This window comes from Phaethon lepturus, unplaced genomic scaffold (assembly GCF_000687285.1).
Source record: "Phaethon lepturus isolate BGI_N335 unplaced genomic scaffold, ASM68728v1 scaffold3319, whole genome shotgun sequence".
NCBI lineage: Eukaryota > Metazoa > Chordata > Aves > Phaethontiformes > Phaethontidae > Phaethon > Phaethon lepturus.
The window spans coordinates 101,037-128,134 of NW_010562606.1; the positions used below are offsets into that span (position 1 = coordinate 101,037).

Sequence of the window (27,098 nt, forward strand, 5' to 3'; positions counted from 1 at the left end):
AGTGTGTTGGAGTTTTTGTCTGAAATTTATTATATAAGCCAGTGCTGTAAGAAGATGTCAGACTAAGAAAACAGCCTGGCATACGTATTATGGCAATTCCTTTTTATTCTGTTTTTAATGCTGTCCAAAATAAAATGAGATTCACCGCATGTTTCACCTTGTTAGCTTTGCAGTGCGTTGCTTTTAACACTGTCCTGCCAGCTTTGTGACGCAAATTTGACTGCAGCTGAGGAATATTGTTAATCCTCTCATCTCCTTGTGGGGAATCAAAGTTGAGCCAAATGAAATGTTTTGTGCTACAGTGTTTTCTTTTATTGCTGCACATACAAAGCAAGTAAAAATGCTGGCTTCCAGGATCTCGCTAGAGTGATGCTGATTCTCCACATTTATGAGATGCCAATAAAACAGAAGTTATTCTTTTTCATCTTGCAGTTTACTCTTCACCAAAGTAAAACTGGAATGGATGCATAAAGGACCTGAAGAGGCTCTGGTGACATGCAGACATATGTTGCAGATGTGGCAGATGGTATATAGTGTTTTACAGCACAGGTAGGCTTTTTCCACTGTCTAACAAATTCAGATTTCATAATGGAGATGCAGTTATCTTCTTTAATTGTCTGGATTCTTAAGTTATTTTACAAAAAGGGTGATGAACAGTACTGTTTAAAAAGAAACATAAGTAATATTTCTAGCTGTAACTTTAAAAAAGGCAAGATTTTCATAACCATGATTTAAAAAAAAACACAACCACAAACAACAAAGCCAAACATCAGGATTATAAGATTGAAGAAGCAGTTTGAAACAAGAGTTTCTGATCTGAATGTCTATAAACAGCTCCGTCCATATTCAGATGTCCGGAATGGAGAGCAGATTTATTTTTTTCCCCCAATAGTACTGAGCATCCATCAACTATTGTTCAGAGTCTGCAGTAGTTGGCACCACCCAGGAATGTGTGGGGGTGACACAGTCCTGAACTGAGTAAGCCAAGGAAAGGCACACGGCCAAGACTCTATCATATGCTGTGGTTTCATGCCGGTTGCATAGCCTGGTGCTAACGGGGCAAGGAACGGGAGTTGAGGGATGTAGCATCTTTCTCCCTTCTCTTGTCCTAGTAAATCAGCATTTAAACAGTGTCATGTTCCCTGTTTGTTCTCTCTGTCTCATCTGCTTCCCCTCCAAAAGGAAAAGTTTAGAAAGTGTGAAAGCTACCAGGTTGGGTTTTCTCCCTTCCCACACCCTTTGGGTATTGCCCTAGTCATGATACCACTGTACAAGTGTCTTGGGAGTGTTATCTCAAGACTGCACTTATCTTTCACCTGTAATGTCCATAGAGGTTGCGTTTGATGGAAAGGACAGCAGACTCATGAAGCTAGTATTGTTCCCTAGTTTATGTAGACATTTACATAAGCTTTATAAACACCAGAAGTATATGTACAGAATGACGCATGTCTATATACAAATTGTCCTTGAGGTAATTCCTTGCTGGTTTAGCTAATGAGCAGCAGACCAAACACAAAAATAAGATATTTACATAGCAGCAGAGAATGGTCTCTTACAGGCTGGAATCATTGATTTCCTTAGGCCTTAGTCTCTTTAGCTAAGGATTCAATCATACACCTCTCACATAAATAATCTTTATACCCATGAGTAGTCCTCGTGAAGCTGATCAAATCCACACTGAACAATTATGACTGATTAGGATTTACTCTTGCAAACGGGGGCTGCAAGCCTAAGACTGAAGAGAGTACATTGGAAATCAGACAAATAAATAGTTTGGCCATTTGGACTGCATTCGGATCCCAAGCTGAGCTTTGGCTGTTACACTTAAAAACCCAAGATGCGATAGCTTTAGAGGCTTTTGATGAGCTTTAGCCATAGAAGCCTAAACAAAACAAATAGCTTTGCTTTTGCTTTTAGGAACTCTAATGTGTATTTCACTGCAATTCCCAGTGGGACTTTTTGGCTTTCTCAAACAATACATCATAAAGTGTTTTCTATTGATAAATGCTGCTTTAAAGGTGACAAGAATGAACTTGGTACCTGCAGTTTTAGACTGGATTCAGTGACCCAGGAAGCCCCTTGTATTAAGCAAATTGCAGCAGTATGAGCTAACAAATATGTAAAATATTCCGGGTTGGGCTTGCAAAGGAACTTAAGGGGAATTCTTATCAATGAGACTTTGACACAGACATTTTTTAGGGCCTCTTGGAAAAGAGAAACCTGTATTTACATAAAGTTGAGAGCTGTTGCACCCAATACTCTTTCCTAGTTCAATCACCAGTTAATCACCTACAGAATTAAGTGGCACTTTAGTTACACTTGGTTGCGTTTGTCTGGCCTGAGTTTCCTGGCTTTGCAATCTTACTATGACTCTGCTAGACTAAAGAGTCTTTCAGGGCCCAGCATTTTCTCCCCAAGCAGCTACTCATGTGCCATGCTCAAGTCCCCTCTTGTCTTCTCTCTGATAAACCGGTGCCTCTGCAGTCTCTCACAATCACGCGTTTCCTTCAGCAGATTTTGTCACCATTGCACCCCTGTCTCAGCTACCTTTTAAAAACATGGGCAGTGGAGCGGCAATGTGTCCCGCTGTCAGCCTTTCCAGTGCTGCATGTGGAAGGCAAATCATCTGGCTGCTGTCTCTTCTCTGGTGCATGGAAAAGCTTTCTTGGCTGAAGGCCTTGTACTGCAGCTTTGAAGGAGCAGATAATGTTCAGCCCTTCTCCAGGATAACGAATAAAGCCGTTGGGAGTGGCTGTTTTGCACAGTGCAGTCCACTTGGTTTTCAGGCTGGGATTTCAGTCTGTTTTCCCAGTTAAAAGGCTGTGCTGTTGATGACTGTACTGAGGTGCATTTTGTTAATTAGGCCCATCTCATCAAGCTGTCTCTGAATGCTGCTCTCCTGTGGTCAGTTTTTACTGCGGCCAAACTTAGGCCATCCGCCAATCTCCTCAGCTGCCCTTTGTGCGGGGGAATGGTGTGCAAGCCGGTGTTCGGCCACGTGCCTGAACAGTGACTTCGTGGTGATGGATGCTGCATCGAAGCAGCACTTGCCTCATGGGAGTAATATTTTGAAGTGTAGCTGCTGCGTTCCTGCGTATGCAGCACACCATTAAGTCAGAAACGCCCTTATGGTTTCACCAGCAGCCTCCAGCCAGGACACTGACACTTGGGTTAATCCTGGCTAGGCAAGGCTGAGATGGAGGTCAGAGAATTTAGTTTTCCCTTGTATCTGTTGCCACATGATAGTATCAAGTGGAGTATCAGTGTGGAAACCAGTATGGAAGACAGGGAGGCCCAGTCAAGACTGGAGATTAGTGCAAACAGGCAAATGCCCAAGAATTCAGGGTCCATTAACGAAACCATAACATTTGATCCCAAAGCCCAAGTAAAAGGTTAATTACCTATTGTAAATATGCTTACCGCTATGATGAATGACAGTGGCTTTCAGTCCTACATTGTTAGCTGAGAAGGACAAGACTTAATTTATCTTTTGCTATTATTTTCTGTGCTAACAGAATAATCATGTTTAAGACCAAATAGAAGTTCCAGGCTAATTCTTCTGCTAGATTAATGCAAATTCAAGGGAATTCTGTGCAATCCCTACCAAAGGACTGATTAGACTGGAAGATGGGGCATCCACAGCAATCATGACTCTGTGACAGCTTGTTTCCTGGGAGGAATATTGTCCAAAGGCTGAGCTGCAGACTTGGACGTGTGCCAGAAGAAGTAGCCAAGGCAGTCACTTTTCCTTTTGATATTTTGTCCCTTAATGGATGATGAGAGGAGATATCATCACCATCTGATCCTGGGGGGATTGCAAACTATGTGGTGACAGGAAGGCTCAGGAGATCTGCATTAAGTGATTTTTTCGTTAGGCATGTGATTTCTTTTTTTTTTTTGGTTTGTTTGTTTGTTTGTTTGAGGGTTTTGGGGGTTTTTGGGAGGTGGGGTTTTTTTTTTTCTTTTTTTTTGAGTTTCCCTTTGGAAGACCTATCCTGTGAGGACAGAAGTCTAGTAGAAGAGCAGACCAAATAGTCCTCCTTTTATAAAGCGGAGCTGTGTGGTAGCTTTTATCTTCCTCCTATGTTTGAACCGAACAAAAGTGGAAGAGGAGAAAACAATCCCTTTGAAATGAAGAAATTAGCACCTGGGTGGAAGGCGGTAATTGGTCTGTTTCAATAGGATCAGCACAGCAGTCCTGTGCCCAAATCCTGCTGTAGACAATCCTGAGGGATGGTGGTTCATCCTGGGTGTGGGACTGCTGGTTGGCCTCTGGTCTGCCTTCTAGGTGCCAACATGTTCCTTGTCCAGTGGTTTGCAAAGACTCCCAACAGACAGACAACCTGATACCAGCAGGTGCCCTGGAGCCCTTGCTGGGCACTGTGTCTCTGAGCTTCCTGTCTGTTGGCAGGGTGGGGGTCTTAAAACAACACGTTCAAGAAGCTGATTGCCTCCAACTGGAAAGATTGAGTTGTCAGTTCCAGTGGCAGCTAGATGGGACTAGCCTGCTTGGAGGGGAGAGTCTCTCTGCCGAAAGATGGCCAGGTAACACGGTTTTGTTTCTTTGCAGTGGCTCTGAGAAAGGAAGTAGTGTGACTGAAACACCAGTGATCAAAAAGCATAACGGACTGCATCTCACGCTCCCAGATGCTCATGATACCGACTCTGGTGAGGAAACAAGATTTGTGTTTTCGCATCCTAAATGCATGCTTTTGTGAGAAAGGAATGATTTACCTTAGGGGGAAGGGAACGGGTGGTGGAGGGGCTGCGTGCATGCACATTGCTGGGCTGGTGGTCAGGAGCTCCAGATCTGTCTCCAGGGCCACCTCTGCTGCAAAACATATCACCGTGGTTTGTCTGTACCTTGGCTTCCCCATGCATAAAACAGAGATAAGTTCCTGATTGCTTTTATAAAGCTGTCTGAGAGAAGCATGAAGGGTATTAGATGGCAGTTCCCTATACTTCTGCAAGAATTGTGTAATTCGGTCCTTTCTTTTCCTCCTGCTTTTTCCTCCTCTAAATTTAATCCTTTTTAGATGTCCTGTTCAAGCCAGCTATTATTATGGTTTTGGAAAGCTGAATGAGAGTGTCAATTCCTATTAGACGGTGATTTGCTTTGGGATTTGTACATAAACCTTGGGATGCTTTATTATGTGGTAAATACACATCACAGTAACAGATATCAGATGGAAATAACTGAGACATCAAAGCTGATCTTGGCAGAAAGGAGAAAAGAAGCTTTCAGAGAGTGCTGCTGACTTGTGATTTTTGTTGTAAGTCTTGTGGTATTTGGTGCTTCCTTTGAAACTAACTCTCAAAATCAGATGATTATGTGAGAAACTCGCCTTTGAACTTGGAGTTATTTTAGGGAAGCAACTTTCTACCCTTGTGGATGTAGAAGAAACACTTGCAAAAAAATGAACCTCACAGACTCAGAAATTGGACAAGAAGAATATAAAAGCTTAATTTTAGAAAGGTTAACACCTAAACAAGTTGCATGCTTTGGGGCTAGGGAATTAAGGTTTGTCTGAATCTTAATCTTGAACATTTGGAATTGGTAAAACTGAAGTCGCATGCTCAGCATATATGGCTGAGATAAAGGACAAGTTCTTATGTGTTAAGTATATGACTTGTATTAAATTATGTGCATTTAACCCCCATTTACACCCACCAATGGTTAAAAACCATTGCAAGGTTAGGTCTTGAGCATACAAACATTCAAATATCAAAACATTATTCAGCGTGTCTGCTCTTTTCTTTGTAGTGTTAAACCCTTAGGGTCTGTATTTATGATGTTGTAATCCTACTGATTGTATGCACACGTACTTATGTAATTTGTAATCTGTTTATTCCATTTCCCTTTTATTACCCTTTGATGAGATGAGTCTCTGTATTTTGTATAGGTACTTTTTCTCATTGTTTATATGGCAGTGTTCTATAGTCTTAAGCTTAATCAAAGAGAATAGGCCAAATTCAGCACAGATAGATGAAGAGGATATACTAAATGCATATGTGCTGTTTGGCATATTAAAAATTATCTGGAAAAGGGAGAGTATATGACATGGAAGTTTTGTGGTGGTACAAAATTGTTTAGGATAGTCATCACTTAAATTGTGAAGATTTGTGACATATATCCTATCATCCCTGTTGCTGGGCAGTAAAATGGACTTCCAGTTTCAGTAAATGTATGAAAATAGTTTGGAAAACACTGTCGGTAGTTTGCAGAATCCATCAGCCACTAGACATGACTAGGAAAGCAATAAAAACCAAAATATGTTATTTGCCACACGACTTTTGTTATCCATCCAATTCCCACTCTGCTGCTGAAACAGTGAGTGGCTTATGGTGCATAGGCTGTGGGGCTGAGCCTGGACTGATCCTTGCCCCTTAAGCTCTAGCTGGTACTTAATGGTATGTAAAAGGAATTCCGGGTGTATGATCTCATGCTCTTCTGGAGATCCCTTGCCTTGCTTTCATAGAATCATAGAATGGTTTGGGTTGGAAGGGACCTTAAAGATCATCTAGTTCCAACCCCTCTGCCACAGGCAGGGACACCTTCCACTAGACCAGGTTGCTCAAAGCCCCATCCAACCTGACCTTGAACACTTCCAGGGATGGGGCATCCACAACTTCTCTGGGCAACCTGTTCCAGTGCCTCACCACCCTCAAAGTGAAGAGTTTCTTCCTTATATCTAATCTAAATTTCCCCTCCTTCAGTTTCAAGCCATTACCCCTTGTCCTACTGCAACAGGCTCTGCTAAAAAGTCTTTCCCTGTCTTAGAAGCCTTCTTTAAGTACAGAAAGGCTGCAATAAGGTCTCCCCAGAGCCTTCTCTTCTCTTATCCTATCCTCAGTGGAGAGGTGTTCCATCCTTCTCATCATTTTCATGGTCCTCCTCTGGACCTGCTTGAACAGTCAGCATCCTTCTTCTGTTGGGAGCCACAGAGCTGGACACAGTACTGCAGGAGGGGTCTCACAAGAGTGGAGTAGAAGGGGGAGAATCACCTCCCTTGACCTTCTGGCCATGCTGCTTTTGATGCAGCCCAGGATACGGTTGGCTTTCTGGGCTGTAAGTGCACATTGCTGGGTCATGTTGAGCTTCTCATCAACCAACACCCCTGAGTCCTCCTCCTCAGGGCTACTCTCAGTACATTCTCTGCCCAGCCTGTGTTTGTGCTTGGGATTGCCCCAGCCCATGTGCAGGACCTTGCACTTGGCCTTGTTGAACTTTATGAGGTTCACATGGGCCCACCCCTCAAGCCTGTCAAGATCTAATTGCTTTGTAATTGTCTGGAGAAAGGAGTGGCCAGATTTGGGCTACACCCATTTCACAGCATGGTTTGAGATTTTGAGACCAAATTGTTGCCAGCAGAGCCTGTAGTATTTTGATGTACTGGTATGCCACCCTTCTAAAGACCTCACTCCTGCCTCCTGCTCGCTCCTCTGCTGCAGACTCCTCCAGAGTCACAGCAAAGCTCAGGCACATTTGGTCTCTATGTAGTGCCTTCCTCAAAAAGCACCTGGGTTGGGTTCCTGTTCCAGCCTGCTCTTAGCCCAGTTGTAGCAGCCAGCATGCAATGGAGCATGTGCTGTATGCCATGGTACTGCCTGCCAGAAAGAGCAAACTAATGTAAAGTACAAGCTTTAAACCAGCTTTTCACACACATAAAGTGATTCACACTGAATGCGGTTTGGTTTTAGCCAAGAAATGTATTCGTCCTCCTTTTCGAGAATCTAGGTTTCCATGCTGATGTGGTTGCACCCCACAGGATGGGGCTCGTACTGAGCTTACACCTTCCACCTTAGCGCCGGACTGGCACTGGCTGATTTCAGGAAGGGTCTGTGGCTCGCTGCTTTGCAGGCTCTAGGTGCTGCAGAAAGGAGGCAGCTGGGTCTGTTGTCCTGGTTGGGAGCCTCTTCTAAGGCAGCAAGAGGTGAGATTGGAGACTACAGCTCTAGCCCGTCCTGGCCTGGTGTCTCCCCAGAGCTGTGGCTGGCTGCTTTGAAGGAGGGAGGAGGTCTGAGTTTTGGTTTTTTTTTTTTTTTTTTTTTTTTTTTTTTCTCATCATTCTGGAACAGACTCTGGTTTCTATCATGAAACCCCCCGGGAGCGTGCAGCAGTATCACTGTAGCGCACAGGCACTCTGTGATCTCTGGGCTCGTCACTGAAGGGGGGATTACTGCAGTCGAGTTTGACACTGGCCTCTCCCTCAGTTAGACCACAATGAGATTATTTGCTGTGCCAGAATTTTAGGTTTGCTGCCAGCAAGATTAATTCCTTTTTATTTTCTTCATCTTCTCCTAACTGAAGCAGTGTTCCTAACTAAATTCACTGGTATCAGTCAGCTGCCTTGCTATTTCATTCTTTTTCTGATTTAGTCTTATCTTACAATGCTCTTGCCTGAAATGATTTAGGCTAGGGAATTCTGTGTTTCTTATAAGCCTAGTAAATCTACTGAGGTACATTTCTATTTTGATAGCAGTTTTTTCATAGATGCAAAATATTAAACATGGTCCTTCTTGGTCTTATAACAACCCTAGAATGGTGCTTTAAAATTATTTCGATATATTTTGTATGGCTTATATGCCGAGCTCATCATGACAAAATCAATTTTGTTATTTTTATGATTTCTTTCCAAAACATGTCAAGGGCTTTACTGTAAAATGTGAAGCTTATATTCTTGTCTAGTGGAGCTGTTAAAAGGAGAAAGAGACTGCACTGAAATAACAAATCGATGTGCTATCTTCTTATGCCAACATCTGCATGTATTTTGAGGCATGATATTAAAGTTCTGTGAGACAGGCTTTGTGGGTTTTTTAGCATATAAAGATCTACATTTCTTTAGGAAGAGATATTTTATAATGAGACATTCAGAGACTTTTTTTTAATGTTGCTTGAAGTTTTTCTGGCTCTCTTCCTCCCCTCATCCCTGCCACCCTGAGGTCAGAGTGATACTGGTGCGACACTTGCCTACCTCCTCCTCTCGGGGGACAGCGTGTGTGTTAGAGATACACTCTTTTCTGGCTCTGGTAGCCTTCAGCCCACCCCCAGGGTCACCATGTTGCTTGCCTGAGGTTCAGAGCTGTGGCTGAGCACCTTTCAGTCCAGAAGGGCCAGGCTGGCAAATACCTTCTCTTACAGAGTTTATTTGGGCAGACAAGCTTGAAGGGGCGCTCCTGTGAGCGGTCCAGCGGAGATGGGCGAGAACAGCAGCAGCAAACGTGCAGGTATGGGCTGGGATGGAGAGAGCTGTTTCATCTGGTGTGTGTGGGTCTAGAACGAGGAGTTTATCTGTGTCTGAGGCTGGGCAGGGATGGGAAGGGATCGGATGGTCTCTGCCTAATGTGGTTTGCTTCCATGTGTAGGCTGAAATGGAAAAGAAAATAAACATCAAAGGACTGGAATGCCAAAGGCTGTTACATGCAAAGAGCCTCTGCTGTAAATTGATAAGTAACTTGGGTTCCCTTTATATTGCTGTGCAGATTGAAGCCCACAGCACTGCGCAAGATCAGTCTCAAATCACAGGGTTTCCCCTCTTGGCAACCACCCGGCTAATGAAGAGAAGAAGAGGAGCGACTAACTCATATTCCTTTGAGTGCAACTAACTCATAGTGATATTCCTGTAAAGCCTGCTTTGTGACAGAAGGATGCTTTAGCAGATCCTAAGTGCCTGTTCATCCTCACAGCAGTGTGTGGACCCCTCCAGAATGCACAAAGGTGCCTTACAGTGACATAGTCTCCTCGGATTGACTTGCCAGGAAAAGAGGATTTCCCTGAGCTCCGTGAGAATGTAAATAAAACACCAGCCCATCTGCCCACCTCAAGCAGTCAGACCAGCATTACATACGCGTGCTTGCAAGGAACACAGCTCCAGAAAGCCTCTCTGAAAGAGGGCAGTCTTGGCAGAGAAATGTAATACTGAAAGTTAGCTTTCAGAGCATACTAATGTGATCGGGAGTGCTAATATAAGAATCTGTTTAGGCTGACTGCAATATCCCCAAAGCCCATGTAATTTTTTCCAAGTTTGCCAATCTAGGCATGAGGTCTGCCCTAACTTCAAAGTGCTCCTAAGAACATCACTAGCTGTTCACGTGGCCTTTTTCTTGTTGCCTCTGCAGTGCAAAGAAGCTGTCCCATGTTTTGGATGGCTGGGGATGAGTGGCTGGTAGTTTTCCCTGTGTTAAAGAACCCTTGTCTGGCTTGAATTCCTGGGAGTTTCAGTGAAATTTCTCCCAGGTGGAGGGAGGGATGGGGGGAGAGGAGTGAGCGGGCAGGGCAGGGGAAGGAATCCTGTGCGGTGAAACAGGCTGAAGACGGATCTGTTAAATAAACTGTTAAATATAATAAATTCTCCATGCAAAGCAGAATGGCTTTTACCGTACCATTAAAGCCGTAATTGCTACATAACTGCACTGTCATCTCTTGGAATATTAGATCAGGAATGTCTTTGAAAATATGTAGGAATTTAAGAAATGCATCTAGGAAGAACACATTTGCATTTTCCAAGGGAGCCGTGGGAGGCGCCTGCGCTGCAGGGCTGTTTTGAAGTTCTCCTGCTTAAAATGAATGACATTAGTTAGCGGTGAGATAATGGGACTGATATTTCCCATCACAGTTTTAGGTTTCGAGTTGCACTTGTGGCCGCTCCCTAGCCATGACACTCTCGGAGGCTGGGAGCGCTGCCTCGGGTTAGGTAAAAGCTGCGGGCCGTGTCCTGCCCCGCGCTGCACAGGTGTCTTTGGGAAGGAGCGTGGGGCAGAAATGTGCCTCCCCTCGCGCCTGGCGGAAGGCTGGCTCCCAGCTCGGCGTGCAGAGGAGCGCCGGCCGGGGGACCACGCTGCTGTGCCTGCTGGCACCCTGGCCCCCAGGTGATGGTCTGCTGGTGAGGTGGTGTGGTTTGGCAACCCTCTCTTCCACACAATCCAGCTGGAAAAGCACGCCGTGCCTCTCAGAGAGACCATGTAATGCATGTGCCCCGTGATAGGTTTTTTGCCCTTGTGTCCCTTCCCATGCCCAGAGCCATCCCAGCTTCTCCCAGTACCTGTTCCTAAGCTCTGCTGCTCCCTGAGGGCGGCTACGGTGAGAGAAAGCGTGATTTTAACTCCGGGATCTTGTGGTCTACAAGGTCAGCCTGTAAGGGTAGATTGAAGAGTAATGCTAATCAGTGCAAGTGTCAGAAGCAGCTCTCCAAAGAAAGAGCTTATCAACCTTAAAATCACATTAAACTTATGTATATTACAATATTTCTTTCCCAAAGCTTTACAAAGCCAGCCCTGAAATCCCATTTTGTAGCTTCTTAGTTTGTTACCACCCTCTTGATACCCCTCTGAGAGATTGGCTCACCAGTATAATCCCGCTTGCTGTACTGGAGAACATGGTCTCCGCCCATGCATTCTTCCTGGGAGTAGCTTTTGATGTGATGTTTTGTCCCAGAGATGTGGGCACCAAATACTTTATTCTTGCGTAAATGTTACAGCGCATACTAAAGGTTAATATAGTCAAAGCACTGAGCTCTCTGCTCCCCAAGGTTAAATGAAAAACCACACTCCCTCTAAACCAGTAGAACAATATTGATGTCACTTGAAATGTGTGTGCTGTGTGAATGGTACCAAGCTACTCTATAATGCTGTATTAAGATTTTGCATGTGAGCCGTATTTTGTAATTGTATGGTGGCAGTATGCTTATAAAACGGGTTACTAATAAGTATTTGTAGGAAATACTTGATGGTAGAGGTCTGCTTTCCAAATGAGCAAAATATGGTTGCTTCCTTGATGAATGCTAAGCAGACCTTTATAAAATTGCTGTCTGTCTCTTAATTCGCTTGTTTGAGCTGCAGCCCTTGGGTAATTCAGTGTTTTTTTTCAGTAAATTAACCTTTTATAAAACACGTTTCTCCAGTTGGTCGTGCCAGAGTTCAGTGGAGTTGTTATTACATAAAACTGATGCAGTGAGTGGAGAATCAGACCTGCTGCTTTAATGAGTCAAAGAAATTTCCCAAAGAAGTATAAAATGTATTAATGTTCTTGTTTGTTTGGTCCATAGGATCACAGCGAGCCTCTTCCCTTGCTGCATCAAGACTGGAGCAGGCCATGTCTGAAATAACTATGCAGAGCAGCGCAATGAAGCAAGGACCTATGCAGCTGTGGACAGCTCTTGAACAAATTTGGCTACAAGCTGGTAAGTCCTGGACCACCTGGAGTTCTTTTTTCTCGCAAGTGGTGAATGAGATGACATAGGCATTAATGGAGTAGTCAAAATCAGTAGTTGAGACCACCTTATTCCAGCAGAAAATCTGCCTGCCTATCCCAGCCAGTTTCTGAAATACCACTTAATTGATTCAATGTAACAAAAAAACCCCAAACAAACCTGGAGTAGTGCAATTTTTAGTTCACCTTGATCTTTCCATAACACGCAGAGGACTTCAGTCATCACTAAAATCTGCTTTTAAAAGAAGAGGGTAGGTAGTTCTTCATTAACAAATGGTAGTTGATAGGGACATTCTCCTTTTCCTATGTGGTTCCCTGTAATAAGACAGGGCAAACCATGTATTAAATGTTCTTTAGACTGGGAACTTTCCAGTCTTTGCTGAGGTTTAAGTGAAAATTATTAAAAGAGCAAGTCTTTCCCTCATTTTTATCCTTAACTGTTTGAATCTCTCAAGGACTTGTAAGGTTGCATGTCAGTTTGAGAAACTCACGCAGAGGTGCTACAGCAGAGTGCGTAAAGGGAAAAGAGTACAGTGAGAAGGAACTCTACTCAGAGGCGATCTCCAAACGCATGAAAGGGTTTTATGTAGGGCACCTGGTGAGGAACAGAGTTGCACAGCACAGTCTTACCATTTGCATTCCAGCATTTCAGGACTGATAGAAAGAGTTCTGACCCTGCAATTTTGCTCTTAAGAGACACAGCTTTTCTTCCACAACTGGGCCCACAGTTGTGCACCTGAAATTACATTTGAGTGCTGTGATTTGCTTCTTGGATGTCTATGCTACCATTTGCAACAACAAAAAAAAAAAGCAGAGCCCACTGGAACCTTGCTGATAATTTGCTATTCTGTATGCAAGAGAACCTTTCAAATTCTCATTTAGATAATCTGTACAATTGGCAATTCTCACATAAAACCTGACAGTCTTACCCTACTTCTCAGCAAAGGTTTTTATAGCTGTTTTTGTGGGCCATTTCCTACCAGTTAGGCTTCAGTTCTGGTACAAAATACGTGACGTTCTTTTTGTCACAATTTGACTAAATATTAAAGAACAAAAGAAGTTACTTTATGGAATGCACCGTCCTTTAAGTTAATCGTATGTGTTCACGTAATGGCTTGCGTGTATGTAAATTTTGATGATGTGCTGCGGGCTTCAAAATCACTAGCAAGATTTTGCTTTATTCAGTTTATGCTCCTGATTTAAGGCTGCAGAGGAAGCTGGTGGGGAGCAAAAAAAAGAGTTTATTGTGATGAGAAGTCAAGTGTCTGTTGTCCATCATCCTGCAGATAGCTCTAGGCAGTTTACATTTTTGCTGCTGTGTGAAAAGACAAAAGCAATAAAGACCGAGTGCTTGCTGTGACCTAGCTGTGATTTGCTACAGTTACTTTTCAGTGTAACTCAAGTGCCTTTCTCAAAGGCATTAATTAATTCTTTTAGATAGAATTTATTTTTATAAGATGTAACTTTTCTGTCCTATTCTATAATTTTTTTAAATCTTTGTTTTGTTTAGTGCTTACGTTTAACTGGACTTGAATCAGGATTGATATTCTGAAAATACATACTGTGACTGCTTTGTAATTTTGTTACTGAAGTCAGTTATTGACATAATGAGCTCTTGGTGAGGTACGTTTTCTTCTTGCAGTAGTGTGGAAGTGCTCCATTCTGGTATCCTGAGGGATGAGGAGAGATGCAGGTATTTTGGGGGAGTCTTTACTCTCTGCAGAGAAGGGCACAGCTCCTGAATAATTAGAGGCCTTCTTTGAAGTGGGTTGGATTTTACACTGGGCTTAGTGAGTGGAATAGTCCAAAAGGGTATCACCGACCCTCTGTACTAGAATCTTTCACATCTGGAAGGAGGGGAAAGGAGGAACAGGTATATTTGTAAAAAGTTAATAACTTCCAAAAAAGGAGGTACTTCATAAACAACAAATTAAACAGATGTGGATGGTTAAAAAGACTTGAGGTAGTCACATGCTTTTGCATTTACAGCTCACTCTCAAATTAACAGCTGTGGAAATCAACAGGCGATTAGTGTAAAATACCGACGCCTGCATCCAGAGTCCCTTCATATTCATGATAGAGCCGCACCAGTATGATGTAGATTTCTATCAGGTTTAGCTCACACTTGTCCTTTTTCAGTCAATGACTCATGTTGTGACTCTAGGCAAGTTGCCTAACTTTTTCATACCTCAGTGTCCTATTTCTAAAGGGAAAAAATGTTAATCTGCCTTCGGGAAATGACTCGTGTATTGTTGTTTTTGTTGTTGTTAACAGTTTAACTTTTTTTGCATGAATCATAAATCCTTAGATAAAATTATTAAAATTTCCAAACCTCACACTACAGTAAATTTATAACAAAGCATCTGTCCTTTTCAGACACTAATGGGACACAGCTGGCCATGTCTCTATGTGTGGGTATGGATTTAGAGCGCCAGGCTGCAATCGTGTCTGGGGTTCCATTAGAGCCATTACCGTTCCCGTGCCCCTTCATAGCCCAAGGCATGAAAACTAATGCTACCAACCAACTGATCCAGTTAGACCTTTCTGCACTCAGATTGGAAAGAAGCATACAAAACCAGCTATCCCGCTGCTGCGTGAGGCTGTTCTTACAGCAGCCAGGCCACAAAGCCAGGACATAGGCTTGCAAGGGCAGGGTTAGTGGGTGGTAGCTATCAGATGCTGCTTATGTAGGGGCATCGTTACTGTATCCTGCTCCACCTGCAGCTGCAATAAGGAGTGTCTGCCTTGTGCAGAAGCATCCTCAGTCCCTCAGGGCTGGAGAGCCCTTGTTGCGCTCCGAATGGGTCTCACAGTGCATGAGAACATGTGCATTCTTTTAACGGTGGCTGAAGGCAAGCGAGGCTGTGGACCCTATGCAAATAGTTAACTTTTCTGGGTTTATGACCAGCAGTGTTATGTAGGGAAGATAATAAAGCAGCAGCTTTGGAAGCACAGCTGCTAAGTCCAAATGTGCCGCACTATAATGGATGCTGCACTTTGGCTTTCCCTGCAGTAGTGCCTAGTGAACTTTGGCAAGCTCATTTTTTGTAGCTTACTGTAGTCAACCAAAGAGCTACTTGATGGATCTGTGGTCTCTAGAAAGAGTCCTCTTCTTCTCTTTCACACATCCAAATAAAACTGTGAATTCTCACTGTTAATCTTATGTCCAGCCATTTCTTGTAGGACCAGCTGGGAGTACAGTCATCTGCAGCAGGGAACTTAGCACATTTCTTCAGTGGACTTCCATATCTTCCTGTTTTCCCTGCAGGTAGTCACAATTAGCTTTGGAAGAGTAAAAAGCTGTCCCCAAAGACTAGAGAGGTTGTCCACTCCCTGCGGCAGGCGTGCTTAGAGGAATACTAATTGGCATACTCTGTTTTCCAAGTGTTCTGCAGCAAAGACTGTGATTAACACAGCTTGTCTGGTTGCTTTTAACAATAACCTTCCAGTCCTCTTGAAATGTAATGGCTTCTTAAAAGGAGAGAGTTGTCTCATTAGGCTTTAACATTAATAAGCCTAAACATTCTTCTTGGCCCCAAGTCTGAGAAACAGGTCATTTCAAGGAGTACTCGGGCAGGGTGCTGCATTGCACATGCTGCTGTGGTGCAGCTCTGGGAGAGGTGGTCTTCATGCGATCTGTATGCCCAATTTTCATCTTTGTTCTACTTTTTATAACTGAGAGCTTGAATTCAACTTCAAGAGGAGAGAGGGAACTTCCACAGCTTGGGTAAAACTCTTTCTACCTCTTGTTGCAGGAAGAGCTGCAAGGGGAATCCTAGAGGTTACTGGTGATAATACTGCTTGTGTTACCAAGAGAAATGTCTGACCTAAGAACTATTTCTACCCCTTATTTCCTTTTTAAAATCATGCCAGTATTCCTTTCTGTTTAGAAAATACAATCATGCTGTTTGGCTACGGAAAATGTACTTGAAATGGTTCAAATTTATGACCAAAATTTACCTTCATTTGACATTTTTGTAAGATCACTTTTGACCCAAAGAGCAAAGCATATCAGTGCTGAAAAGAAGTAGTTTTAATAGTTTTAAGCTCTTTGGGTAACTGGAGTGATTTCTTATCTGAAATATGTGTGAATATATTTCCAGGCAGTAATAACCATATGCTTTATTTATACGGAGCATTTTAGAATGCTACAAGCCAGTTTTAACAAGAGTTCTAATATTCCAGCTCCTGTTGTTATATTATTTTAAGCTTTACTTTTAACTACAGTGTCCACTTTGTTTGTCTTTACTAGTACTTTATATCTGACAATTTAGCTTCTTGTCTAACTCAATACTTTACCAAATATGGCCACTCACAGCAAAGTAGGTCTGGTAATTTGATCTAAGATTGGCTAAATGCCTGCTAAGCACAGTCTCACTTACACCAGGTACACCTAAGGCTAATTTAAAAGAGCATTTAAAGAAAAATGACTAGGATAAGTATTCCATGTACTCACAGTGGTGCTGGAGTGGGCTACCAGCTGTCTCAGTAACGTGCTAGAAGTTTACCCTAGGAAAAAAATATTATAATGAACGTGCCACGAACAAGAAATGTAAAGAGAGCCAGTGTAGCAGAGAACAGTGAGCTAATGGAAAAACATCTGCTCCCCCGAGTTATGTAGAGCAGGAACTTTTTTTTTTTTCCCCTTCGCAAAACGCTTGTGATTTATTTATTTTATTCCGTATGGACCAATTCCTGGGAAAAAGCTGCGTTAGAGGAGATGGGCTTTGTTCCACGAGAACGTGTCATGGGGGTCAGTGGGCTGGAATCTTCAACCCCAGCTGGCCCGCGGCCGCACAGCCGCACAGCCGGCGTCCCAGCAGCAGCCAAGGGCACAGCCAGGCCCTTCCCTGCTGCCCCTCAGCTCACCCAGCACAGCTTGTGCACAGGTATTTAAATGTTCTTCCTTCCCAAAGCTTTTAGCGACCCTAAGCCCCCTCAAGTTATTAGCCCTGATATTAAAGGTGTTTATCAGGTTTGGGGAGACATCTTTACTGACATTGCCAGAATAGCTGGGATCAGATACCGCCCCATGGTGCAGCACTGGTTGTTGAAGCAATTCTAATATTTTTCTCTTTTTTTGTTTTTAAAAAGAAAGTGCTTTCAAATTTTAGAATTTCAAATTTAGAACTTCCCCATTCGCTGCTTTTGAGTTCTTGAGCTCCATAAGCACTGCTGATTTCGGTGGCTCTTTACAGCAACACAAAGCAATATGAAAAGCTGGAGCCTGAGGAGGGGGAGCAGGAGTGTCCTTTATTGCACAGCTATTACTGAGGAGACTAAAGGTGTACTGCAAAGATGTCTGCCCTGCAGTGCTTACTTACTAGGAGGGATTAGGAACACTTCACACTGGAGATAGAAATGGTAAAGTGAGCTGGTTTGGTCCCCTTTGAAATGTTACTAGCGAAGTTAAGAAGCCAGCAGTGGTTGTTAAGCCTCCCAGTTTAGCAAGCTCTGACCTAGACTTTTCTGGTGCAGGCTAAGGATCACCAAATTCCACATTTCTCTTCATGTGAATGTCCTCAGGGGATACTAGGTTTTGATCTACGCTTTCCAGCTTGGTTTATTTTACTTTCTATGAACAATGAATTTAAAAAGTCAAAAGGAATCTTGGCATTATATTGGTACTGGGCATTTTGGATTGCCTCCCCCATTCCTGAGGCTTCTGGATATTTTTCATTGCTGGAGCAGGACATGAAACTTTGTGGACTGATAATCCATCGGCATGGGCAGTCTTCAAAGAGCACATGCCATTTCTCGAAATCTGGGACATGCAAACATGCACGTGTGTGTTGATCACTCGCTTGTGAAGGAAACAGGCAGCAGCTAGCCATGCTCTTTGTTAAGCAGTCTGTAGATCCTTTGCCAAGAGATGGAGAGAAACGTGTTGCGTTGCCAGTGGTACCCAGAGAACGACATGGGTAGCAAATACTAGCATTTCCTCAGCTGCTCAGTAAGTTTTGGGCAAGTGATAGAGCGTACATGGTCATGAAGAAGGAAGCAGGACATTTATTCATACCAGAGACAGAAAACAGGAACTTACACTTGACTGGGCTAGAATATGAAGACTTAGAAGTCCTTTCTTTGACTATAGCCAGTAATACGTGTTTTGAGAGAGGATACAAGAAAACCCCAAAGGTGCCCTTCCAACAGAAGCATTTTTATGTCGCCCTTATCAGTGGTGGCCTTATTGCCTAAAAGATGGTGGCTTGCTTCTCCCAGCTGGGAAAGAGCTGTTTCCTCACCAGTGAGCTGGGCCCCACTTCACATAAAGGAACCAGCTATCTTGTAGTATTTCAAGTAATGTTTTGACTGTGCCATTTAGTAGAGAAGGTAGTCTGTGGTAGTTCTGTGTCGATTCCAGAACCTTTCACTCTAATGCTACATTTGTAAATAAAGAAGCTTAGTGGCCATTTCAGTCCCTGTGAGACCCAAAGCGGGTCCGTGGACTCCAGTTAACTACCAGTTTGCACGCGAAGACAGCCTTTGAGAGTGTAAATCTGTTGCCTCATTCCAAAGAGCAAGTGGCAGAGCTCAGGTGGATGGGAACACGTGGCAGTTTCTGTTCTTCATTTCTGTATTAAAGGTTTGCGTCAAATGAGATTACTGCAGTCAGGATAGGGCTTGAGGAATCTTGCATCTAATCTGCCTGCAAATTGTTAAGCTATTGCATGCATGGTGGTGTCATAATATAGAACAATGACTAAACGTCACCTACCAGAAAGGAAAGGCAGCGGGGGAACCCTTTGTCACGGTAATAGCTCTGTATTCACTGCCGAAGGCAGAGCTGTCTCAGAGGAGTGAGTCTTTCCAGCTGGCTAAGGGCAGCTGCAGAAACAAGCATTAATAGCTCCTGAAGGCAGATGATGTGGAACAGAAGTTATCTCCCTACACATCCTCACAGGTGTTCTCACCTTCTTAAAGTGTGAAGGGCTGCTCCCCATAGTACTAGCCTGCTGGGCATCTGGCTGCATTGCGCTGGCTGTGTCACTATGCAATAACGTTTTTGGGGTGCATGAGAGTAGACAAGTGCTTTAGATCCGGCAGGCACACACAAGCGAGTGATGTGGAGCAGTCTACTTGTGGGAGTTAAGTTCTGCGTCTTGGATAACACCAAACATGATTTGCAAGGAATGAAATTTTAACTCTTGGGTTGTTCATACTGCAGGAATACATTTCAAATCCATTTGGTTTTTTTGGCTGGAATTACAGTTATTGCTGTTTCTGTGGTGACAAGCACAATCACTTTTGACACTGCTTTGAAATACTTAAGGAAGAGAGAATAGAGTCAGTGTTCAAGGTGATGGCAAGCAACTCTCTTCCTCAGAGTAGCACTGTGATGCAGACGTGACTAGAATACACTGTTGTTACTCCTCTGATGGACTCCCTAGCAGAGCTTTGTCAAAGAATTTATCTTGGAGACAAAAAAAGGAGCCTGACTGTAGGAGACCTGGCTTTGTCAGTGTTCTGGGAAGTGCACTCTGTCTGTGCGTTTGCTACTGGTCTTTGGAGAGCAAGTAGATGATATGCTCCTGGCAATTCTCACTTGATTAAGGATCTTCACTGTAGATGAGCTTAAATGCTAGCAGAAACAGCTGGAAGAACTAGGAGCTTCTATTAGGAGCTAATGATAATCTGAGTGGAGACGCGTGCTGCTCTCGGGGACTGCGCCCAGCATTAAGACTCGTGTATCAGTGGAACTCTAGTTGCAGGTCAAGACAAAGTAGGCCATAGCCGCAAGAGGAGATGACAGTTGTTTGGAAGAACAGCAGAGCAGGCTGGACAGTACTGCAGGAGAACACAGATGGGAAACATAAGGTGGATATGAGAAAGAAATGAATCAGCTAGGCTGGACCTTGGAGTCAGCTGGATAGCTGCTTGTGGTCTCAGTGGGTGCAGGCTCAAGCTTCAGTTAATGAATGAAAGGAGACAGTGCACAATTCGTCCTGTCTTTGCCCATCCATGCAGTGTGCTGTCTCACCCCAAACCTATAGGTAAAAATGCTGAAATATTTCCTAATTATCATTCACACTCAAGAGTTTCTAGCATTACTCCAGAGAGGATAATAGAGCAGGTGGTACATGCAGGATGATCATCTCTTTCTGCTCAGTAGCATTCAGAGAGCCTGTGGTGGTACTTACTTCAAAAGACAATGTAAATTTGGTTAAGTTTTTATGAAGATGATGTTAAGTGAGAGAGAGAGCAAGGAAGCTTGCAAACATGGCCTTTAGATCCAAAGCTGCAAAGAATGTCAGTGCCAATAACAATGTAGTCCCACAACTGGAGGTTCATAAATGGTTTTGCTGAAGCACTGAACCTTTCACAGGATAAGAATTACGGATCTTCTGCACCTGTGTCAGCCTGAGGAGATACCCTCTGCTTTGGAGTGGAACTGGGTCCCACGTCTCTATAACAGAACTTCCTCATGAGGGCTCCTGATTTGGTTAAATACTTATTTACAGCATGATCAAGTGATATAAGGAGATAAGCTGAATAATCCAGTGGACAGGAAGCTGCTAACCCAGGTAATGCAACGGCAGGTGTTCCAGTACTTTCAGTACTATTGGGGAGGCAGTAGTATTACCATGATAAATTTAATGAGTCCTTGTTTTTTGGGTTTGATTTCTGCCTCTAGCTGTGTTTTTATTCAATGGTGCATAAGCATATCTTGTTAATCTGTAAATAGAGTGAGTATGTAATGGAAGTGAAAAATGAGTTTACAGAAAACACATTTTAATGCAGGCCTAAACGATTTCCCTTAATGTCTATTTTTAGCTGGGTGGGTGCATTCCTTTCCTTTTGTAAACCAAAGGCACCGCTCATACTTTTTTATGCAAATTAGGCCTCCTGCACCATTAAATCATTTTTTATTGACTATTGAGCCTGCAAAGAAATGGACTGAACTTTAACATGCTACGTTATGATACCATAAAATACAATTTGTAGATCTTATTTAGATTCTGTGTTGTTGCTGTACTTCCTCTAAATAATTGTTATTACTGAAGAAGATTTATAGGCACCATTGAAAGAAAGAACTCTCCATTTTGCATGCATTGAAACACTGGCTGTGCGTGATTCCACATCTAAACCCCCTTGCTCCTGATTCTTTTCTGAAATGAAACAAGTCACATTATGCTGTTAGTTGCTAATAGAGCTTTTAATACGGCAGTATCCAGAACTGGTGACTTTAATCAGTGCCAGCATTTCACCCCTTCTCTTGTGCTGCTACATTTGTGCTAACTTTGCAAATGAAGTGTCTGTCTTCAGGCTGCAAATCGTCACTTTGCACATCCCCATCCTCATTATTGCCACATGCATGGCGTCATCTGCTATGCAGCACTTGGCAGGAAAATGCCCTGTTCCTTGGGAAGTGCAAGTAAAATACTGTCCTCCCACAAACTTTTGAATAAGGCTGTGCACATACTCAGCTTGACAAGGTACACGGTCTTGCTTTCAGTTATTGTAGATAGCTTCAGCCTCTCGGAGGCAAGGGAGGGGATGCATGCTGAGATTTTATAATGATTAACTAGAGAGAAATGTATATGAGTCACTCTTAAAGAGTATAGCTCTTACCAAGGGGAACTAATGTTTTTTTCATGTTGACAGCTTTGAGAATGACGTTTATCTGTAGCACAACCTAGGGATGGCTAAGAAATATTTGAGCATTTTCTCAACAATGTCTCACCGTTCTTCTAGAAGGACCACTTCAGAAGTGGAAGGGTGGTCAGCCATGCTGTCATTTCAGTACACGATCATTTTCAGTGTACCAACAGAAGTGCTCTTTGTGGTCCCAGTCTCATGTCACATAGGCCAAGAAGGAGCCTTTCCATGGCCAGACAGGACTGCCTTTGAGATGGTCCCCTGCTTACTTCTGCCCAGCAAGCTCCATGTCAGCATGCCAAGTCTCTACCGTCATCTGAGTCTCCTAGCATTCTGAAACTGGCAGAGTTTCAAAGCTATTTAAGAGGCATTTTCAGGCTAATTTCCCCCCTCACAGAGACTTCCTGAAAATCTTCACTACCTTTAAAAGTCAGGGCATTTAAGGTTGTGTATAATTTCAGAATAATTTATCTAAACCTGGAGCCCAACTTAGCCATTTCAAATTGACTCTTGAACTATCAATACTTACTACATTACCATGTCAGTTTAAAAAAAAAGGAGACTTTGAGCTTTTGCAGTGATAACATGTAGAACACAAACAGGTTATGGACCAAAGGGCAATGGCTGCTCTTCGAAGAGAGAGATTTATTTTATATACCTATGTGCATATATACATATGTGCATACATACCTACATGCATCCATCCATCCATCTAAAAACAGTTTCCCTTTTCAGTTATGTGTGGCAGTGAAAATTGAATATCACTTCTGAAGCCTTTTGCAAAGCTTTAATGCATAATAAATCTAGAATCAGAATGGACTATTTCAGTCAGAAGGGACCTACAATGATCATCTAGTCCAACAATGATCTAGTCCAAATACTGAGACATATTTAACTAAAGTTTAACTATGAGATAGGTTATGAAATTTATGTGTAACATGAGAAATTACTTGATTAACAAATTGACAGTCAAACACATTAGTATGCCTCTTGAATTTTTTTTTCCTAAGAAAACCACTAAGGTAGTTGCTGATAGTTGAAGAAAGTGAGTGACTGAGCAGTCTCTTCCAAGAGCTCTCTTTTGATTTTCTTTAGAGTATGTATGAGGACATGAATGTGTGAATACACGATATAAATAAGTCTCTGTGATAAAAGCCTTTTGATTTTAACAGTCTCTGAAAAGTTAAGAGATAGCTATCTCATAAACTAGACAAATAAGCAGAGAGAAACACTTCTAATAATCTTTTAAAATGTGGAAATACTCTTTTAAAAAAGTTAGCTAATGTCCAGCTCTGTCAGATGTATCTTCTTACTCTGACATGTTTAAAGTTCTTAGTAGACAGTGATGGCTTATTCTGTTCTTTTTTTTTCCCAGATTATTTGGAAATACATATGATGGCTCCAAGTGGCTACCAGCCCTGCTTCCTTACAGCTCAGTTCACCACTGTTTACATTCCTGACTGAGGAGTCCTTACTACTGTCCTCTGTCAGGACAACACCTACAGATGTCCATGGACATCTGTATAGAGCCCTTAGCATTAAAGAAAGATCCATTCAGTGGATCCACTTGTGATAGTAAGCACTAACTATAGTAGTAAGCACTGTGTAGGATCATGGCCTCATGTCTTAATATGCTTAAGGGAGATGATATGTAATTAACGTGAAGAAAGGTCACTGACTTATTTCAACTAATGGTAGGGTGTTTTTTGGTTTGTGTTCTTTCTTTTTTCTTTTTTTTTAGCTGAACTCTTCATGGAACAACAGCATCTCAAAGAAGCAGGCTTTTGTATCCAGGAGGCAGCTAGTCTTTTCCCCACTTCTCATGCTGTACTGTACATGCGTGGGAGGCTTGCAGAGATGAAAGGCAATTTGGAGGAGGCTAGGCAATTGTATGATGAAGCGCTCACAGTGAATCCAGATGGAGTGGAAATTATGCACAGCCTGGTGAGTTTGCAGGGGCTCAGCTCCATTATAGTATTTATGTTCCTGATTAACTGTAATAAGAGGGGAGAGGGCTCATGCTTGCTCTGGGTGCCATTGTCATCCTAATCGTGAGAGCAAGTGACTGTTCCAAGAATAAATTGGGTAGCTTGAACCTCTATTTTAAGACTGGATTGAATGTTTTTAACTAATTAGGACTTGTGTCAAAAGTAAATATCTTAATTGACAAAGTATGATAGTTTTGGAAGTCAATTCACTGCTTTGTCTCTGCTGCTTTTCCTGCTAACTGTTAGGCATTCTAAATAAATAGTACACTGACGTTGGAAAGATCTGAACTAAATAACTATAGAATATAGATACATATGGGGTTTGTAAACCTTGGGCTGGAGCCTTGTGTCTACTCAAATCAAGATAAAATATGAGTTTATGATAAAATTAATCTGTTATTGTCTTAAGCTGCATCTTAGCTCCAACTTTGTGTAGGGGCAGTGACTCCACATTTGTGTGGTTTTTTTGGCAACACTGCTAACCAGCAAGTATTTTTTCTGTTGCACCATCCCTCAAACAAACTTATTTACAGACACAGGGCCTAGAGGTTAATAATAATAATAGTAGTAGTAGTAGTAGTAGTAGTAGTAGTAGTATAGGAAGCTTTGTGGAAGACCGAAACCCACTTCTGTTACAAAATCAAAACAGTTAATCATCTTTCATCAATGATGTGTCTTGTTAACTGTAGTCCTTTACTAGGTCTCTCTGGGATTTTAGAAGTCTTTCTTGACTAATTTAATTTTTACAGGAATCCTATATCCATGTGACCACCTTGTGTCTTTGCTAGCAGATTTGTATTTCCTGGCATAAATTTGGTCTTGATGAGGTTTGCAGGCAACTCCAAAAGTGAAGGGGTATCAGTGCACAAGACGACAAACGTGAAGTGAAGTTATAATTGAGAAAAAATAGTAGAACCTACAGGCAAGGGATGAGATATTTGGTAATAACGAATGTTCAGTGCAAAACTAGCAAATGAATAGCTGGTGCATATGTCAGGAGAAAGTTACAAAACAGCTGTGCACATATCGGCCTTATATGGGGCAATAATATTAATTTGTTGCTGTGATTCAGCCTTTGCAAAATCAGTTGGTAAAAACCTGGCAAGATAGAATGATGTTCTTTGCTCAGTTAGTGCCATGATTTCAGACAAGTCATTGGTATCAGAGCAGCCATCAAGTTAGATGCCAACATGATACTAATAGCTTTCATTTTTGTCTTATTTTATGGGCAGAACCACGTACTGTGTCTTCCCATTTCAGTTGCTTGCAATTTTCTGAAACTAGTAATTTGGAGTAAAAATTTCTGAGATGCACACCTGCTCTGTGACCCAGCTTACTTCAGAAAATGTCACACAACATGGCTTAACTGTTTCTGGAAATGAAGCTAAAGAAGAAACCTGAAAGGCTTCTGTGACACCTTCTTTACTGTGCTTTAGTGTCTTCAGGTTTTGTCAGGAATGGGTAGTCTTTGTAACGTATTAATGTGCTTTTTACCATCCCTAAGAAAATTCTTCCTAGGATATCCAAGTTATAAACTTTAAAAAACACGTTTTATACATGCTTAGTAGATATGTATTAAACCTCTGATGAGTCTGTGAATGCTCATTCCTTTCAAACCCTGGTAAGCTCCATCATCTCTTAGTCAAGGGATGGAAGTAAAGTTTAGTAGAGGTGAAAAAGACAGTGAGATGAGGAGTTTGGGGGCAGAGACTCAGTCCATGAGCAAGCAGGGAAGATAAACTCAATAACAAAGTAAGAGAAATACAGATAGTTAGAAAATAAGATAAGATAGGTAACACTGGCTAAGACTGGATAGATCAGAAGAATGACTGGGTTAAGGAACCAGGCCAAGACACATGGTTGAGGGCTGGGCATGTTGGAAAGGATGAATTAAAGAGATTGGTCTTATGACAGAGACAAAGGAGCGTGAACCTGTAAGAGTACCTCTACCCCATAGCTTTCAGTCTCCTTAAAATTCTGAATCTTCCCATCCTGGTGTCAGCAGATACCAGTGAAAATCACTTCCTTAAGCACATACCTCATCTCCTTTAGCTTGGCCATGCTGGCAGCCTGTGGTTTACACCTGTTAGCTAAGATAGCAAAGGTCTGGTCTATCCCTGCCGATACGAATCATGGCAGTAGTTATAGGATGCCACATAAAGGCATTCCTTTGTATGCTTTTCCAAAAGCTAGGAAATTGTGTATAACAAATTAGAAGCATCTGATGAGCGCTATAGAAAAGCCTGTAAAGAAATTAATCATTCTGCCTTCAGAACAGAACTGGAATAATGTGCAGTAAACAAGGTTTTTAGGGCTATGCATCAAATAAAAAGGGCAAAAATAAAATACTGAATGGCTGCTAGCTAAGTGATTTTGTCCTGTGTACTGAATGAGATGGTGTGCCCATAGAGAACTTAAGACTGGGTTTATGCAATTGAGGATATAATGTAGCAAGCGGTAAATTCTGCATCTCCTCAAGGCAGAAGACGTGTGGATGCCTTTCTGAAATGTATGTATTAGCCAAGTACTAGCTGTACTGTTATTAAAATACAAGTTCTTGAGCACAGTATGTTCAGTCCCCTACCAGAGGGAAATCTATGTCTGGGATTATTATGCAGGAGACCAAACTAGATTATCAGCTAGTTCCAAGTGGCTTGAAACTATGCAAGACACATACACAGGCAGCTGAAATTAAATTCACACATGCTGTTTCAGTGCTGGCTTCCCCAAACATTTGAGTACCTAGTCTTCCCACTGTAGTAATAGTGTTGTGGATGTGTAATAATTTAGGGAAAGGGGGTCTGGTTATGAGAATTGCTGTTTGACTTAGTGCAATTGCCAGCCAACTGACCTAGTCCACTTTAAGGGAAAACTCTGCTGTAGGCAGTGCCAATTCTCCCTGGTGTATCAGCATCAATTAGCAAAGTACTCATGTCTCTTCCCCTGGGCTCTCAGAACTGGGTTGTCAAAGCTATATTTGGAAAATTCCAACCTGAAGAGCATTGCTGCCTTTAAATGAAGGGCACAGATCTAGCAATGAATGAGTCCATTGGGTGTCAATAAGTTCACTTTTACAGAGGGTACAGTCACCACCATAATAAACACAAGCTCTTTATGTTTTACTGTGACTGTAGGGTGTTTACAACGGCTGTCAAATCGTCGTGCTTTCCATATGAAGCACACTGCTGCATGGGAGGGCAGCAGCGTACAGCGGGACTGCAGTGCTGAGGGCATCTGAGGAGCTAGGTAGCGCGCTCCGCTTCATCGCGGGGCTGTTGGCACTTGGTGTCCGATACTGTGGT

General features: G+C 42.5%; 1 protein-coding gene across 1 annotated transcript in view; it reads left to right on the forward strand.

Moving 5' to 3' along the window:
• TTC7A (tetratricopeptide repeat domain 7A) overlaps positions 1–27,098 on the forward strand; it is a gene marked incomplete at its 5' end in the record, with an annotated part of 152,685 nt that overhangs the window by 95,842 nt on the left and 29,745 nt on the right. Inside the window, 4 exons of the mRNA XM_010294304.1 lie at positions 433–549; positions 4,571–4,668; positions 12,045–12,179; positions 23,550–23,752. Of these exons, the coding sequence (XP_010292606.1) occupies positions 433–549; positions 4,571–4,668; positions 12,045–12,179; positions 23,550–23,752 (553 nt within the window). The remainder of the gene's footprint in view (positions 1–432; positions 550–4,570; positions 4,669–12,044; positions 12,180–23,549; positions 23,753–27,098) is intronic.